Below are 17,312 nucleotides of genomic sequence, written 5' to 3' on the forward strand. Positions count from 1 at the left end.
CCGGACTGGGACCAGTGAAAATCCCAAACTGGGACTGGTTCAGTCCCAAACCGGGACCGGTTTAAATCCCAAACTGGGACCAGTTTAAATCCCAAACTGGGAGGTAAAAACCAAAACTCACCCCTTTTAAACCCCAACTCAACACTCAAAACCCACCCCCCAGTGAAAATCCCAAACTGGGAGCGGTGAAATCCCAAACTGGGAGCGGTTAAAATCCCAAAAAAAAAACTGGGACATCCCAAACTGGGGTTAAAAAGGAGTGGTGAAAACACTGGGACCAGTTAAAAATCCCTAAAAACTGGGAGCAGTGAAAATCCCAAACTGGGAGCAGTGAAAATCCCAAACTGGGAGCGTGGAAAATCCCAAACACGGGCCCCCAAACTGAGGCCAGTCCAATGGGACAGAAAACCAAACTGGGACCGTCATCCCAAACTGGGACGGTTCAGTCCCAAACTGGGACCGGTTTAAATCCCAAACTGGGACCGGTTTAAATCCCAAACTGGGAGTGGTGAAAATCCCGGACTGGGACCAGTTTAAATCACAAACTGGGACCGGTGAAAATCCCGGACTGGGAGCGGTGGAAATCCCAAACTGGGAGCGGTGAAAATCCCAAACTGGGAGCGGTGAAAATCCCAAACTGGGACCGGTTCCATTCCCAAACTGGGACTGGCTCAGTCCCTAACTGGGACCAGTGAAAATCACAAACTGGGACCGGTTCCATTCCCAAACTGGGACTGGTTCAGTCCTAACAGGGACCAGTTTAAATCCCAAACTGGGACCGGTTTAAATCCCAAACTGGGACTGGTGAAAATCCCAAACCGGGACCGGTTTAAATCCCAAACTGGGACTGGTGAAAATCCCAAACCGGGACCGGTTTAAATCCCAAACTGGGAGCGGTGAAAATCCCAAACCGGGACCGGTTTAAATCCCAAACTGGGAGCGGTGAAAATCCCAAACTGGGACTGGTTCAGTCCCAAACTGGGAGCGGTGAAAATCCCAAACTGGGACCGGTTTAAATCCCAAACTGGGAGCGGTGAAAATCCCAAACTGGGACCGGTGAAAATCCCAAACTGGGACCGGTGAAATCCCAAACTGGGAGCGGTGAAAATCCCAAACTGGGACTGGTTCAGTCCCAAACTGGGAGCGGTGAAAATCACAAACTGGGACCAGTTTAAATCCCAAACTGGGACCAGTGAAAATCCCAAACTGAGACTGGTTCAGTCCCAAACTGGGAGCGGTGAAAATCCCAAACTGGGACCGGTTCCATTCCCAAACTGGGACTGGTTCAGTCCCTAACTGGGAGCAGTGAAAATCACAAACTGGGACCAGTTTAAATCCCAAACTGGGACTGGTTCTGTCCCTAACTGGGACCAGTTTCAATCCCAGACTGGGACCGGTTCCATTCCCAAACTGGGAGCGGTGAAAATCCCAAACTGGGACCAGTAAAATCCCAAACTGGGAGCGGTGAAAATCCCAAACTGGGACCAGTGAAAATCCCAAACTGGGACCGGTTCCATTCCTAAACTGGGACCAGTTTCAATCCCAAACTGGGACCGATTCCATTCCCAAACTGGGACCAGTTCCATTAAAATGGCAATAAATTGGGTTAAAATGGGAATAAATTCGATTAATCAATTTTAATTAATAATGTTTAATTATTTCATTGATTTTCCAGGTGGATTTTGAGTGGATCTCTGCAATGGAAAGATCTTTCCCACTCGGATCCATCCTGGAATCTGCTACTCGTCTTCCTCTTCCTCCTCTTCCTCCTCCTCCTCCTCTTCCCTCTTTGTTTTGGGGGAAATTTCCGGGATTTTGGGTGGGTTCCTCCAATGGAGAGGTCATTTCTGGTTGGATCCATCCTGGAATCCGCTACTCCTCTTCCTCCTCTTCTTCCACCTCCTCTTCCTCTTCTTCCTCCTCCTCTTCCTCTTCTTCCTCCTCCTCCTCTTCCTCCTCCTCTTCCTCTATTTTTGGGAAAACCGATGGGATTTTGGGTGGGTTCCTCCAACGAAGAGGCTGAAAACGGAGCTGCCGTTCCTCTTCCTCCTCTCTTCCCTCGTCTTTCCAGGATTTTGGACCCAACCTCTACTCCCGCTGCCCTTCCTCTTCCCCCCCTCTTCCTCCTCCTCTTCCCTCTTTGTTTTGGGGGAAATTTCCGGGATTTTGGGTGGGTTCCTCCAATGGAGAGGTCATTTCTGCTTGGATCCATCCTGGAATCCGCTACTCCTCTTCCTCCTCTTCTTCCTCCTCCTCTTCCTCTTCTTCCTCCTCCTCTTCCTCCTCTCTTCCCTCGTTTTTCCAGCATTTGGGGCCCAACCTTTACTGCCGCTGCTCTTCCTCTCCCGTCTCCTCCTCCTCCTCTTCCTCTTCCCTCTTTGTTTGGGGGAAAATTCCTGGATTTTGGGTGGATTCCTCCAGTGGAGAAGCTGGAACCAGAGCTGCCGTTCCTCCTCCTCTCTGTCCTCGTTCTTCCAGGATTTTGGACCCAACCTCTACTCCCGCTGCCCTTCTTCTTCCTCCTCCTCTTCCTCCTCCTCTTCCTCCTCCTCCTCCTCTCCCCTCTTTGTTTTGGGGGAAATTTCCTGGATTTTGGGTGGATTCCTCCAGTGGAGAAGCCAGAACCAGAGCTGCCGTTCCTCCTCCTCTCTGTCCTCGTTCTTCCAGGATTTTGGACCCAACCTCTACTCCCGCTGCCCTTCCTCCTCCTCCCTCCTCCTCCTCTTCCTCCTGCCTCATCTCTTTGGGATTCCCGGGCTCGGTGAGGCTGCGGGAGGGCGCCGAGCCCTCCTGCTCCTGCGGCTCCTGGAAGTTCCTGTCCAGCAGCTCGGCCGCCTCGGCCGCCCGGACCCGAGGGGGCCCGACGCGGTCTCCGACCCAGCATGCGGCGCCCCCCGCAGCCAGCCACCACCACCGCCGGCGGGACCCGAACGGTCAGCCAGCTCCTGGGATGGAAAATACAGAGAAATGGGGAAAATTAGAAAATGGGGAAAATACAGAAAATGGGAGGGGGGATGGAATCAGGCACGGCTCTCTGCCTGCGCCAGCAACCCAACCGCGACGGACCCCCTCAACTCCCCTCTTGGAAAAAGAATCAGAAAAAGGGGAAAATACAGAAAAATGGGGAACGAGGGAACGGGAAGCAGCACGGCGCCGCCGGGAGCCAGCACCACCACGGCCGGGAGCCGGGACACCCCGAAACGGTCAGCCAGCTCCCTGGGATTGGGGAAAATACAGAGAAATGGGGAAAATTCAGAAAAATGGGGAACCAGGGAATGGGGAAGCAGCACGGCCCGCTGGAGCCAGAACGACCACGGCCGGGAGCCGGGACACCCCAAAACGGTCAGCCAGCTCCTGTGGGGAAAATTCATAAAATGGGGGAAATTCATAAAAATGGGGGAGAAATTCATAAAAATGGGAAAAATGGGGAACCAGGGAATGGGGAAGCAGCACGGCGCCGCTGGGAGCCAGCACCACCACGGCCGGGAGATGAGACACCCAGAAACGGTCAGCCAGCTCCCTGTGGGGGAAAATACAGAGAAATGGGAAACATTCAGTAAAATGGGGGAATTTGGGATTGGGGAAATGGGGGAAATTCAGAAAAACGGGAAAAATGGGGAACCAGGGAATGGGGAACGCCAGCTGAGACCCCTAAATGGTCAGAACGAGCACGCGGTGGAGATGAGACACCAAAAGGGGAATCAGCCAGCTCCCTGGGATTGGGGAAAATGGGGGGAAATTCAGAAAAATGGGGGAAAATACAGAAAAATGGGGAACCAGGGAATGGGGAAGCAGCACGGCCCCGCTGGGAGCCAGAACGAGCACGGCCAGGAGCGGACACCCCGAAACGGTCAGCCAGCTCCCTGTGGGGGAAAAATGGGGGAAAATTAATAAAAATGGGGGGGAAATTCATAAAAATGGAGGGAAAATTCATAAAAATGGGGGAAAATTCATAAAAATGGGGGGAAAATTAATAAAAATGGGGAGAAATTCATAAAAATGGGAAAAATGGGGAACCAGGGAATGGGGAACCAGCACGGCCCCGCTGGGAGCCAGAACGACCACGGCCGGGAGATGAGACACCCTGAAACGGTCAGCCAGCTCCCTGGGATTGGGGAAAATACAGAGGGGGAAAATTCATAAAAATGGAGAAATTTGGGTTTGGGGAATGGGGGAAATTGGAAAAAGAGGAAAAAGTGAGAAAAGGGGAGCACCTGTCCCCACCCATCCCCACCTGTCCTCACCTGTCCCATCTGCCAAAGCTGTCTCCTCACCTGTTGTAGGTGTTCCCACCCATCCCCACCTGTCTTTACTTGTCCTCACCTGTGCCACCTGCAAAAGCTGTCCCCATCTGTCCCACCTGTCCCTCACTGTCCCAACTGTCCCTTACCTGTCCCTCACCTGTCCCTCACCTGTCCCTTACCTGTCCCACCTGTCCCTTACCTGTCCTTCTCCTACCGAAGGTGTCCCTTACCTGTCCTCACCTGTTCCACCTGCTAAAGCTGTCCCCACCTGTCCCTTACCTGTCCCTCACCTACCAAAGCTGTCCCCACCTCTCCCACCTGTCCCACCCCTACCAAAAGTGTCCCCACCTGTCCCTCACCTGCCAAAGTTCAGTTCCCACCTGTCCCTCACCTACCAAAGGTCTTTCCACCTGTCCCACCTGTCCCTCACCTGCCAAAGCTGTCCCCACCTGTCCCTCACCTGCCAAAGCTGTCCCCACTGTCCCATACCTGTCCCATACCTGTCCCACCTGTGCTCACCTGCCGAATTCAGCATCCCTGTAGGGCAGCGCCATCCAGGTGCAGGGCATGGCCCGCAGGTACTCGCGGTGCTCCCGCTCGCACCTGTCCTGCCCCAGGTAGACCAGGCCGAGCTGCTCCTGTCCCACCTGTCCCTTACCTGTCCCTTACCTGTCTCTTACCTGTCCCTTACCTGTCCTTCTCCTACCAAAAGGTGTCCCTTACCTGTCCTCGCCTGTTCCACCTGCTAAAGCTCTTCCCACCTGTCCCACCTGTCCCTCACCTGCTAAAGCTCTTCCCACCTGTCCCACCTGTCCCCACCTGTCCTTCACCTGCCATAGGTGTCCCCACCTGTGCTCACCTGCCGAATTCAGCATCCCTGTAGGGCAGCGCCATCCAGGTGCGGGGCATGGCCCGCAGGTACTCGCGGTGCTCCCGCTCGCACCTGTCCTGCCCCAGGTAGACCAGGCCGAGCTGCTCGGGCCGCTCCACGTGCGCGGGGTCCGTGAGGCGGCTCCAGAAGCGGCGCAGGCGGGGCTCGAACTCGCGGCAGCGCGGGCAGCGCGCGGCGCCGAAGAAGAGCAGCACGAGGCGATTGTCCAGCGCCGCGCGCAGCTCCCGCTCCGTGTCCAGGCGCCGCTCGGAGCGCCGCGCCAGCAGCGCCCGCCCCGCGAACAGCGCCCACGCCATCGGCGTGATCAGCAATTAATAATTGTAGCGGTAATGGGGGAAATGGGGGGTAAAACAATGGGGTTTTTAGAGGTGGATAATGGGGTAAAAATGAGGGGTTTAGAGGTAAAGATCGTCCGGCGCCCGCCCCGCGAACAGCGCCCACGCCATCGGCGTGATCAGCAATTAATAATTGTAGCGGTAATGGGGGAAATGGGGGGTAAAACAATGGGGTTTTTAGAGGTGTAAATAACGGGGTTTTTTCAAGGTAAAAATGAGGGGTTTAGAGGTAAAGATTGTCCGGCGCCCGCCCCGCGAACAGCGCCCACGCCATCGGCGAAATCAATAATTAATAATTATAGTGATAATGGGGGGAAATGGGGGGTAAAACAATGGGGTTTTTAGAGGTAAAAATGGGGTTTTTTCAAGGTAAAAATGGGATTTTTTCAAGGTAAAAATGAGGGGTTTAGAGGTAAAGATTGTCCGGCGCCCGCCCCGCGAACAGCGCCCACGCCATCGGCGAAATCAATAATTAATAATTATAGTGATAATGGGGGAAATGGGGCGTTGTCACTAAAATAATGGGGTTTTTAGAGGTGAATAATGGGGTTTTTCAAGGTAAAAATGGGATTTTTTCAAGGTAAAAATGAGGGGTTTAGAGGTAAAGATTGTCCGAGCGCCGCGCCAGCAGCGCCCGCCCCGCGAACAGCGCCCACGCCATGGAAATAACGGGGGTAATTAACAATAATTAAAATAATAATGGGGTTTGGGGGAGAAGTAATGGGGGTTTTCAGGGGAAAAAGGGGGTTTTCATTTAAAAAATGGGGGTTTGGAGCTAAAAATGAGGAGTTTAGAGGTAAAGATTGTCCAGCGCCCGCCCCGCGAACAGCGCCGAGAACGGGGGAGAAATTAATAATGTTAATTAAAAAAAAAATAATAATAGCAATAATAAGAATGGGGGAAAAATAAGGGGGATTTGGGGGGTGAAAAGGGGGGGTTTGTTTAAAAAAATGGGGTTATTAGAGCTGAAAATGGGGGTTTAGAGGTAAAAAGAATGGGGGTTTATGTCTGAAAAAAATCGGGGGTTTAGCACTAAAAAAGAGGGGTTTGTTTAAAAATAAATGGGTTTTTCGAGGTAAAAATGGGATTTCTCGAGGTAAAAATGGGATTTTTCGAGGTAAAAATGGGATTTTTCGAGGTAAAAATGGGGGGTTTAGAGGTAAAAAAATTGGGGGGTTTATCCCTAAAAAAATGGGGGATTTATCCCTGAAAAAAATCGGGGTTTCAGTACTAAAAAGGAGGGTTTTGTTTAAAAAAAATGGGTTTTTAGAGGTAAAAATGGAATTTTTCAAGGTAAAAACGAGGGGTTTGAGGTAAAAAATGGAGGGGTTTATCCCTGAAAAATGGGGGATTTAGCTGTGAAAAAAATCGGGGTTTCAGTACTAAAATGGAGGGTTTTGTTTTAAAAAAAAATTGGGTTTGTAGAGGTAAAAATGGGATTTCTCGAGGTAAAAATGGGATTTTTCAAGGTAAAAATGAGGAGTTTATCCCTAAAAAATGGGGAGGTTATCCCTAAAAAAACCAGGAGTTTATCCCTAGAAAAATAATAGTTTATCCCTTTAAAAAGGGAGGGTTTAATCCCTAAAAAATGCGTGGTTTATCCCTAAAAAAATGGGGTTTAATCGCTAAAAAATAAGAGTTTAGCCCTAAAAAATAAATGGGGATTTATCCCCACAGAAAAAAAAGCTGCGGTGGAGGAAAAAGGATGGAAAAAATGGGAATTAAAAACGGGAATTTTCTCCCTAAAAAATCGCGGCTAAAAGGAGCCGGAGCTCGCTCCCTGCCGAGCTGGGATTAGCAGCGAGCGGATTAATTAAGGGATTCATTAACGGGTTAATTAACGGCGGGGGAGGGGCGGGAGGTGCTGGGGGAGGGGTGCCAGGGCTGGGGGAGCAAAATTTGAGAGTTTATCCCCCCAAAAAATGGGGAATTTATCCCCCAAAAAATGGGGAATTTATCCCCAAAATGGGGAATTTATCCCCCAAAAAATGGGGAATTTATGCCAAAAAATGGGGAATTTATCCCCAAAAAATGGGGAATTTATCCCAAAAAATGGGGAATTTATCCCCAAAAAATGGGGAATTTATCCCCAAAAGTTGGGGAGTTTATCCCCCCCCAAAATTGGGAATTTATCCCAAAAATTGGGGAGTTTATCCCAAAAAATGGGAATTTAATTTATCCCAAAAATTTGTGAGTTTATCCAAAAAAATGGGGAATTTATCCCAAAAATTTGTGAGTTTATCCCCCCCCAAAAAATGGGGAATTTATCCCAAAAAATGGGGAATTTATCCCAAAAATTTGGGAGTTTATCCCCCCCCAAAAATTTGGGAGTTTATCCCCCCCCAAAAATGGGAATTTATCCCCCAAAAAAGGGGAATTTATCCCCAAAAAAAGGGGAATTTATCCCCCCAAAAATGGGATTTTATCCCAAAAAGTTGGGGAGTCTATCCCCCCCAAAAAATGGGATTTTATCCCAAAAAATTGGGGAGTTTATTCCCCCCTTAAAAATGGGGAATTTATCCCCCAAAAAAGGGGAATTTATCCCCCAAAAATGGGGAATTTATCCCAAAAATTGGGGAATTTATCCCCCCAAAAATGGGAAATTGATCCCAAAAATTGGGGAGTTTATCCCCCACAAAAATGGGATTTTATCCCAAAAAATGGGGATTTTATCCCCTATTAAAAATGGGATTTTATCCCAAAAAATGCGTGTTTATCCCAAAAAAGTCAGATTTTATCTCAAAAAATGTGAGTTTTATCTAAAAAAGTGGTGATTTATCCTAAAAAAGGATGGGTTTATCTCAAAAAGTGGGATTTAATCCCAAAAAATGGGGGTTTTATCCCAAAAAATGGGGGGGTTTAGCCCTAAAAATGGGGTTTCATTCCGAAAAAGTCAGATTTTATCCCAAAAAATGGGGATTTAGTTAAAAAAAATTGTGGTTTTATTTAAAAAAGGGTGATTGATCCCCAAAAAATGGCGGGTTTATCCCAAAAAATTGGATTTTGTCCCCAAAAATGTTTTTTTTTAAAAATCCAAAAAGTGGGGTTTTTATTAAAAAAGGAGGGGATCATCCTAAAAATTATGATTTTATCCTAAAAACTTGGGGTTTCTTACTAAAAATGGGGGGTTTTAACACAAACCTATCAGATTTTTAACCCCTCGAAATTGGGTTTTTATAATAAAATGAGGGGGGGGATTATTTATTAAAAAATGGGGATTTTAATCCTTCAATAAATGGGGGTTTTATTCAAAAAAATTGGGTGTTTTGTGCCCGAAAAATTGCAGTTTATGCCCCAAAAATGGATTGGGGAGGGTAAAGAGGAGGATGGCGAAAATGAGATTTTTATTGCCAAAAGTTTGTGGGGGTAAAAGGGGAGGAAACCCCAAAAAAGGATGGAAATCAAAAAAAACAACAAAAGAGAGATGGAAACCCCCCCCCAAAAAAAAAAGGAATGGAAATCTCAAAAATGGGGTAAAAATCCCCCAAAAAAAAGGATCGGGGGGATGAAAATGGGATGGGAACTGCCCAAAAAAGGGGTGAAAACCCCAAAAAATGGGATGGAAACCCCGAAAAATGGATGGAAATCCCCGAAAATGGGATGGAAATCCCAAAAATGGGATGGAAACCCTGAAAAATGGACAAAACCCCCAAAAACGGGATGGAAACCCCAAAAAATAGATGGAAATCCCCGAAAATGGGATAGAAATCCCCGAAAAATGGATGGAAATCCCAAAAATGGATGGAAATCCCTGAAAAATTGATGAAAACCTCAAAAATGGGATGGAAATCCCTGAAAATGGGACAAAAACCCCAAAAATGGGATGGAAATCCCAAAAAATGGATGGATGGAAACCCCAAAAAATGGACAAAACCCCCAAAAATGGGATGGAAATCCCTGACAAATGGGATGGAAACCCCAAAAATGGGATGGAAATCCCCGAAAAATGGGATGGAAACCCCCAAAATGGGATGGGAACCCCAAAAATGGGATGGAAATGCCCAAAAATGGGATGGAAACCCCCGAAAAATGGATGGAAACCCCAAAAATGGATGGAAATCCCTGAAAAATGGATGAAAACCCCAAAAATGGATGGAAATCCCAAAAAATGGATGGATGGAAACCCCAAAAAATGGACAAAACCCCCAAAAATGGGATGGAAATCCCCGAAAAAAGGATGAAAACCCCCAAAATGGGATGGGAACCCCAAAAATGGGATGGAAATCCCTGAAAATGGGTCGGGAACCCCAAAAATGGGATGGAAATGCCCAAAAATGGGATGGAAACCCCCGAAAAATGGATGGAAATCCCAAAAGGGGAAACCCTGAAAAATGAGGAAACCCCAAAATGGATGGAAATCCCAAAAATGGATGGATGGAAACCCCAAAAAATGGACAAAACCCCAAAATGGGATGGAAACCCCCAAAAATGGGATGGAAACCCCAAAATGGGATGGGAACCCCAAAATGGGATGGAAATGCCCGAAAAAGGGGTGAAAACCCCAAAAAATGGGATGGGAACCCCAAAAATGGGATGGAAATGCCCAAAAATGGGATGGAAACCCCCGAAAAATGGATGGAAACCCCAAAAATGGATGGAAATCCCAAAAAATGGATGGATGGAAACCCCAAAAAATGGACAAAACCCCCAAAAATGGGATGGAAACCCCCGAAAAATGGATGAAAACCCCAAAAATGGGATGGGAACCCCAAAAATGGGATGGAAATGCCCAAAAATGGGATGGAAACCCCCGAAAAATGGATGGAAATCCCAAAAATGGATGGATGGAAACCCCAAAAAATGGACAAAACCCCCAAAAATGGGATGGAAACCCCCGAAAAATGGATGGAAACCCCCAAAAATGGATGGAAATCCCTGAAAAATTGATGAAAACCTCAAAAATGGGATGGAAATGCCCGAAAAAGGGGTGAAAACCCCAAAAAATGGGATGGGAACCCCAAAACGGGATGGAAATGCCCGAAAAATGGACGGGAACCCCAAAAAGGAACGGAAACCCCAAAAAGGAATGGAAACCCTTAAAAGGAGCGGAAAAGCTCAAAAAAAGGGGTGAAAACCGCCCAAAAATGGGATGAGAACCAAAAGGGATTGAAAACCAAAAAAAGGGGTGAAAACCCCAAAAAGGGGTGAAAACCCCAAAAAAAAGGGGTGAAAACCCCAAAAATAAAGGATTTTTTAAAGGGCGGAGCCTGCCCGGGGTCGCCTCCGGTCTCGGATTTGGGATTTGGGATTTGGGATTTGGGATTTGGGGGAAATCCGATTAACGGCGCGGTGGGGGAGGGGCGGGACGGGTGGGGGAGGGGTCCCCGAGGCCATGGGGGGGTCCCGGGCTTGGGGGGTCTCAATTTTGGGGTCCCGGTTTTGGTTTTGGGGTCTGAAGGTTGTGGGGTCCCGGTTTGGGGGGGTCCCGCTTTTGGGGTTTTGGTTTTGGGGGGGTCCCGGTTTTTGGGGTGGGGGTCCTGGGATTGTGGGGTCCCGGTTTGGGGGTCCCATTTTTGGGGAGGGGGTCCCGAGGTTGTGGGGTTTTGGTTTTGGGGTCCAGGGAGGGGGTCCCGATTTTGGGGTTTTGGTTTTGGGGTCCCGGTTTTGATTTTGGGGTCCCGGTTTTGAGGAGGGGGTCCCGGAGTTTTGGGGTTTTGGGGTGTCTCGGTTTTGGGGTGGGGGTCCCGGCGTTGTGGGGTCCCAGTTTTGGGATCTCCAAGTTCACGGGGGTCTCAGGGTTGTGGGGTTTTAGTTTTGGGGGTCCCGGTTTTGGGGAGGGGGTCCTGGGGTTGTAAGGTCCCAGTTTTGGGGTCCCGGAGTTGTGGGGTCCCAGTTTTGGGGTCCAGGGAGGGGGGTCCCGGTTTTGGGGTGGGGGTCCCGAGGTTTTGGGTTTCGAGTTTTGGGGTCTCCAAGGTCACGGGGCTCTCGAGGTTTTGGAGTTTTGGTTTTGGGGTCTCCAAAGTCATGGGGGGCTCCCCGAGCTGTGGGGTCCCAATTTGGGGGTCCCGATTTTGGGGGTCCCGGGGCTGTAAGGTCGCACTTTTGGGGTCCCGAACCTGGACAGGTCCCGATTTTGGGGGTTCCCGGTTTGAGGTGGTCCCCAAACCTGAAATGCTCCCGACTTTGGGGGTTCTGGGGCTGAGGGGTCCCAATTTTGGGGGGTCCCGATTTGGGGGGGGTCCCCAAACCCGCAGGGTTCCCGTGCCCTCCTCCCGCCGCTAGGTGGCGCATGGCACCGTTAGCCCCGCCTCAAATTTGCATAACCCCGCCCATCTCATTTCCTAGCCCCTTCCTCTTTTCCCCGCCCCTCGCCTCACCCAATCAGCTACCGCCAGCCGCGCCGCCAACCAATAGAAACGCACCGTTCCTATAAGACACACCCTTTGTGGGCGTGGCCTCGCCTGAGGCGGTGGCGGCGGGGCGGGAGCGGCGGCTGCGCCGGGAGGGCCCCGGGGAGGCCTCGGGAGCCCCGGGAGAACCGGAGCGAGCCCGAAGCCATCCCCGGAGCCCCGAGCCGAGCCCCGGAGCCAGCGCTGAGGCCTGAGCCGCGTCCCGGATCCCGTCAGAAGCCCCGACCCGACCCTCGGAGCCCCGAACCGGCCCCGGAGCCTCAGCCCGGTCCCCGGAGCTTCGCCGCCGCCGCCGCCTCCTCTCCGAGCTCCGGTCGCTGCCGGTTCCCAGCTCCCGTTCCCCCATCCCGGTTCCCTCCCTGAGCCCCGAACCGGGCGCTCCTCCCCGTCCCAGCTCCGTCCGGGTCCCCGTTAGCCCCTTCCCCCTTCCCGGTTCCCGTTCCCCCATCGCGGTTCCCGTTCCCCATCCCGTTCCCTCTCTGAGCCCCCGTTCCCGGCCGTTCCCCCATCCCATTCCCGGTTTATCCCCTGTTCCCCCCGTTCCCCCCGTTATCCCGTTACCCCCGTCACCCCCGTTACCCCTTTACTCCTATAATCCCGGTTATCCCGGTTACTCTGTTACCCCCGTTACCCCTCTATCCCCGATACCCCCATTATCCCCGTTACCCCGGTTATCCCGGTTACCCCGTTATCCGCCGTTACCCCCATTATCCCGTTACCCCGTTAGCCCCGTTATCCCGGTTCTCTAGGCCGCGCGTTGCTAAGCAACGCGTCGCGCCCTGACGCAGCCTCCAGTTGCGGTCGCTTAGCAACGCGTCGCGCTGCTGACGTCACTTCCTCCTTCCTCCTCCCTCGGCGCCGCCATCATGGCGGCCGTGTCGGTGTTCCCGTCCCCGGGCGAGCTCGGCGCGGCCCTGGCGCGCTCGGTGGCGGAGGCGGCGGCCGAGGCGGTGGCGAGCGGCGGCCGCTTCACGCTGGGGCTGTCCGGGGGCTCGCTGGTGCCGCTGCTGGCGCGGGAGCTGCCGCCCGCCCTCAGCGCCGTGGCGGGCTCCGAGCCGAGCCGCTGGCTCGTGGCGTTCTGCGATGAGCGCCTCGTGCCGCCCGAGCACCCCGAGAGCACCGGCGGCGCGTACCGGGTGAGCGCGGCTGCGCCGGGGCTGCGGGCTCCCGGTCCGGCCCAGTTCCCCCTCCCAGTCCCCCCAGTCCGGCCCAGTTCCCCCTCAGTCCCTCCCAGTTTAGCCCAGTTCCCCTCAGTCCCTCCCAGTCCGGCCCAGTTCCCCTCAGTTCCCCCAGTCCGGCCCAGTTCCCCCTCAGTCCCTCCCAGTTTAGCCCAGTTCCCCCCTCAGTCCCTCCCAGTCCGGCCCAGTTCCCCTCAGCTCCTCCCAGTCCGGCCCAGTTCCCCCTCAGTTCCCCCCAGTCCGGCCCAGTTCCCCCTCAGTCCCTCCCAGTTTAGCCCAGTTCCCCCTCAGTTCCCCCCAGTTTAGCCCAGTTCCCCTCAGTCCCCCCAGTCTGGCCCAGTTCCCCCTCAGCTCCTCCCAGTCCGGCCCAGTTCCCCCTCAGTCCCTCCCAGTTTAGCCCAGTTCCCCCTCAGTCCCTCCCAGTCCGGCCCAGTTCCCCTCTCAGTCCCTCCCAGTTTCGCCCTTCCCCTCAGTCCCTCCCAGTCCGGCCCAGTTCCCCTCAGTTCCCCCCAGTCCGGCCCAGTTCCCCCTCAGTCCCTCCCAGTTTAGCCCAGTTCCCCCTCAGTTCCCCCAGTTTAGCCCAGTTCCCCCTCAGTTCCCCCAGTCTGGCCCAGTTCCCCCTCAGCTCCTCCCAGTCCGGCCCAGTTCCCCTCAGTCCCTCCCAGTTTAGCCCAGTTCCCCCTCAGTCCCTCCCAGTCCGGCCCAGTTCCCCCTCTCAGTCCCTCCCAGTTTAGCCCAGTTCCCCCTCAGCTCCCCCCAGTCTGGCCCAGTTCCCCCTCAGCTCCTCCCAGTCCGGCCCAGTTCCCCCCTCAGTCCCTCCCAGTCCGGCCCAGTTCCCCTCAGCTCCTCCCAGTCCGGCCCAGTTCCCCCTCAGTCCCTCCCAGTTTAGCCCAGTTCCCCCTCAGTTCCCCCCAGTCCGGCCCAGTTCCCCCTCAGTCCCTCCCAGTTTAGCCCAGTTCCCCTCAGTCCCTCCCAGTCTGGCCCAGTTCCCCCCCTCAGTCCCTCCCAGTCCGGCCCAGTTCCCCCTCAGTCCCTCCCAGTTTAGCCCAGTTCCCCTCAGTCCCTCCCAGTCCGGCCCAGTTCCCCCTCAGTCCCTCCCAGTTTAGCGCCAGTCCCTCCCAGTCCGGCCCAGTTCCCCCCCAGTTCCCCAGTCCGGCCCAGTTCCCCTCAGTCCCTCCCAGTTTAGCCCAGTTCCCCCTCAGTCCCTCCCAGTTTAGCCCAGTTCTCCCCTCAGTTCCCCCATTGCCCTCCCAGTTCCTCCTAACCCCCGTCAGTCCCTCCCAGTTTAGCCCATCCCCCTCAGTCCCTCCCAGTCCGGCCCAGTTCCCCCCCCAGTCTCTCCCAGTTTAACCCAGTTTAACCCTTGCAGTCCCAGCTGCTGTCCCAGTTTAACCCCTGCTGTCCCAGTTTAACCAGTTTAACCAGTTTAACCCCTTCAGTCCCAGCTGCTGTCCCAGTTTAACCAGTTTAACCCTTGCAGTCCCAGCTGCTGTCCCAGTTTAACCAGTTTAACCAGTTTAACCCTTGCAGTCCCAGCTGCTGTCCCAGTTTAACCAGTTTAACCAGTTTAACCCTTGCAGTCCCAGCTGCTGTCCCAGTTCGCCGCCCCCCCCCAGGTGCTCTGGGTCCGCTCTGAGCTGGGCCCGGCCGAGGCCGCCCGGGACTACGAGGAGCAGCTCAGGAAGGTACTGGGGATACTGGGAGGGACTGGGAGGGACTGGGAGGGACTGGGAGGGACTGGGAGGGACTGGGATGGACTGGGATGGACTGGGAGGGAACTGGGAGGGACTGGGGATACTGGGAGGGACTGGGAGGGACTGGGAGGGACTGGGGGGACTGGGAGGGACTGGGATGGACTGGGAGGGACTGGGAGGGACTGGGAGGGACTGGGAATGGGACTGGGGGGGACTGGGAATGGGACTGGGATGGACTGGGGGGGACTGGGATCAGTCCCTGGGCTGAACTGGTCCATACTGGTCCATACTGGCCCACAGTGATCCGTATCAATTTATATTGGTCCGAAGTGGTCCATACTGGTTTGAGCTGGTCCGAACTGGTCTATACTGGTCCATAGTGATCCATATTGATCTGAACTGGTCCGTACTGGTCCATAGTGGTCCGTAATGATCCAAACTGGTCCATACTGGTCCGTACTGGCCCATACTGGTCTATAGTGATCCATACTGGTCCATACTGGTCCGTACTGGTCCGTACTGGTCCGTACCGGTCCGTACTGGTCTATAGTGATCCATACTGATCCATACTGATCCGTACTGGTTCGAACTGGTCGTACTGGTCCTTACGGTCCGTACTGGTCCAAACTGGTCCATACTGGTCCAAACTGGTCCAAACTGGTCCATACTGGTCCAAACTGGTCCATACTGGTCCAAACTGGTCCGTTCTGGTCCGTTCTGGTCCGTACTGGTCTGTTCTGGTCCGTACTGGTCCGTTCTGGTCCATACTGGTCCATACTGGTCCATACTGGTCCATACTGGTCCATACTGGTCCGTACTGGTCTATAGTGATCCATACTGGTCCGTACTGGTCCGTACTGGTCCGTACTGGTCCATACTGGTCCGAACCGGTCCGTTGTGCTCTCTGCAGGCGTTCCCAGGCGAGGAGCCGCCCCGCTTTGACCTGCTGCTGCTGGGGGTGGGGCCGGACGGTCACACGTGCTCGCTGTTCCCGGGCCACGCCCTGCTCCAGGTGAGCCCCGCCCTCCCCACCCTGCCCACCCTGCCCACCCTCCCCACCCTCCCCACATTCCCCACATCCCCACATTCCCCACATTCCCCACATTCCCCACACTCCCCACATTCCCCACCCTCCCCACCCTCCCCACATTCCCCACATTCCCCACATTCCCCACCCTCCCCACCCTCCCCACATTCCCCACCTTCCCCACCCTCCCCACATTCCCCACCCTCCCCACCCTCCCCACATTCCCCACATTCCCCACATTCCCCACCCTCCCCACATTCCCCCACCCTCCCACATTCCCCACCCCCCATTCCCCTCCCCACCCTCCCCACCCCCTCCCCCACCCTCCCCACCTTCCCCCACATTCCCCACATTCCCACACCCCCATTCCCCACATTCCCCACATTCCCCACATTCCCCACTTTCCCTCCCACCCCCCCCACATTCCCACATTCCCCACATTCCCCCCCTTCCCCCACATTCCCCACATTCCCCACCCTTCCCCACATTCCCCACCCTCCCCACATTCCCCACCCCCCCACCCCCACATTCCCCACATCCCCATTCCCCACCCTCCCCACATTCCCCACATTCCCCACATTCCCCACCTTCCCCACATTCCCCACCCTCCCCACATTCCCCACCCTTCCCCCACATTCCCCACATTCCCCCCCACATTCCCCACCCCCCTCCCCCACATTCCCCACATTCCCCATCCCCATTCCCACATTCCCCACATTCCCCACCCTCCCCACATTCCCCACATTCCCCACATTCCCCACATTCCCCACCCTCCCCACATTCCCCACATTCCCCACATTCCCCACATTCCCCACATTCGGGCAATTCCTGCAATTCTGGGATTTTTCCTTCATTTTCCCTCCATTTCCCCCGGTTTTCCTGCCATTTTCCCCGTTATTTTTCCCATGATTTTCCCATTCTTTTCCTTCTTTTTCCTGTTATTTTCCCATTACTTCTCCCATCATTTTTCCCACTTTCCCATTATTTCTCCCATCATTTTTCCCATTTCCCCATTATTTTCCCCATTATTTTCCCCATTATTTTCCCATTATTTTCCCATTATTTTTCCATTATTTTATTTTTCTCCCATTTTTTTCCCTTTTTTTTTTTCCCATTTTTCCCATTATTTTATTTCCTCCCCATTATTTTTCCCCATTATTTTCCCATTATTTTATTATTTTTCCCATTATTTTCCCATTATTTTCCCATTATTTTCCCATTATTTTTCCCATTATTTTCCCATTATTTTTCCCATTATTTTCCCATTATTTTTCCCATTTCCCCATTATTTCCCCATTATTTTCCCCTTATTTTCCCATTATTTTCCCCATTATTTTCCCATTATTTTTCCATTATTTCCCCATTATTTTCCCCATTATTTTCCCATTATTTTCCCATTATTTTTCCCCATTTTTCCCCATTATTATCCCCATTATTTTCCCCATTATTTCCCCATTATTTCTCCTGTTATTTTTCCCAATATTTTCCCACTATTTCCAACTTTTTCCTGTTATTTTCCCCATTATTTTCCCCTTGATTTTCCCCATTATTTCCCCCATTATTTCCCCATTCTTTTCCCAGTTAATTTCCCC

General features: G+C 52.9%; 2 protein-coding genes across 2 annotated transcripts; one reads left to right on the forward strand and one right to left on the reverse strand.

The window, feature by feature from the left end:
* Positions 1–84: 84 nt before the first annotated feature.
* Positions 85–5,432, reverse strand: LOC115916056 (nucleoredoxin-like protein 1). The gene is made up of 5 exons (XM_030969768.1): positions 5,104–5,432; positions 4,018–4,105; positions 3,138–3,212; positions 2,683–2,835; positions 85–96 (listed from the first exon to the last, which is right to left on the reverse strand). Exons 1-5 carry the CDS (start codon positions 5,430–5,432, stop codon positions 85–87), a joined length of 657 nt encoding a protein of 218 aa, XP_030825628.1.
* Positions 5,433–11,890: 6,458 nt separating this feature from the next.
* PGLS (6-phosphogluconolactonase) lies at positions 11,891–15,714 on the forward strand (the record flags this gene model as incomplete). The annotated part of the gene is made up of 3 exons (XM_030969772.1): positions 11,891–12,957; positions 14,580–14,684; positions 15,604–15,714. Coding segments are annotated over exons 1-3 (486 nt in total), but the record flags the coding sequence as incomplete, so codon positions are not given.
* Between the last annotated feature and the right edge of the window lie 1,598 nt (positions 15,715–17,312).

This window comes from Camarhynchus parvulus, unplaced genomic scaffold (assembly GCF_901933205.1).
Source record: "Camarhynchus parvulus unplaced genomic scaffold, STF_HiC, whole genome shotgun sequence".
NCBI lineage: Eukaryota > Metazoa > Chordata > Aves > Passeriformes > Thraupidae > Camarhynchus > Camarhynchus parvulus.

Bases quoted from the DNA above. Each gene is read 5' to 3' on its own strand.
- LOC115916056 (XM_030969768.1), bottom strand. From the start codon at position 5,432: ATGGCGTGGGCGCTGTTCGCGGGGCGGGCGCTGCTGGCGCGGCGCTCC. The intron at 4,106-5,103 runs GTGAGCACAGGT...CCCCAATCCCAG, and splicing joins AGGGATGCTGAATTCGGCAG to GGAGCTGGCTGACCGTTTCA. The intron at 3,213-4,017 runs GTTCCCCATTTT...AATCCCAGGGAG, and splicing joins TGCTGGTTCCCCATTCCCTG to CTGGCTGACCGTTTCGGGGT.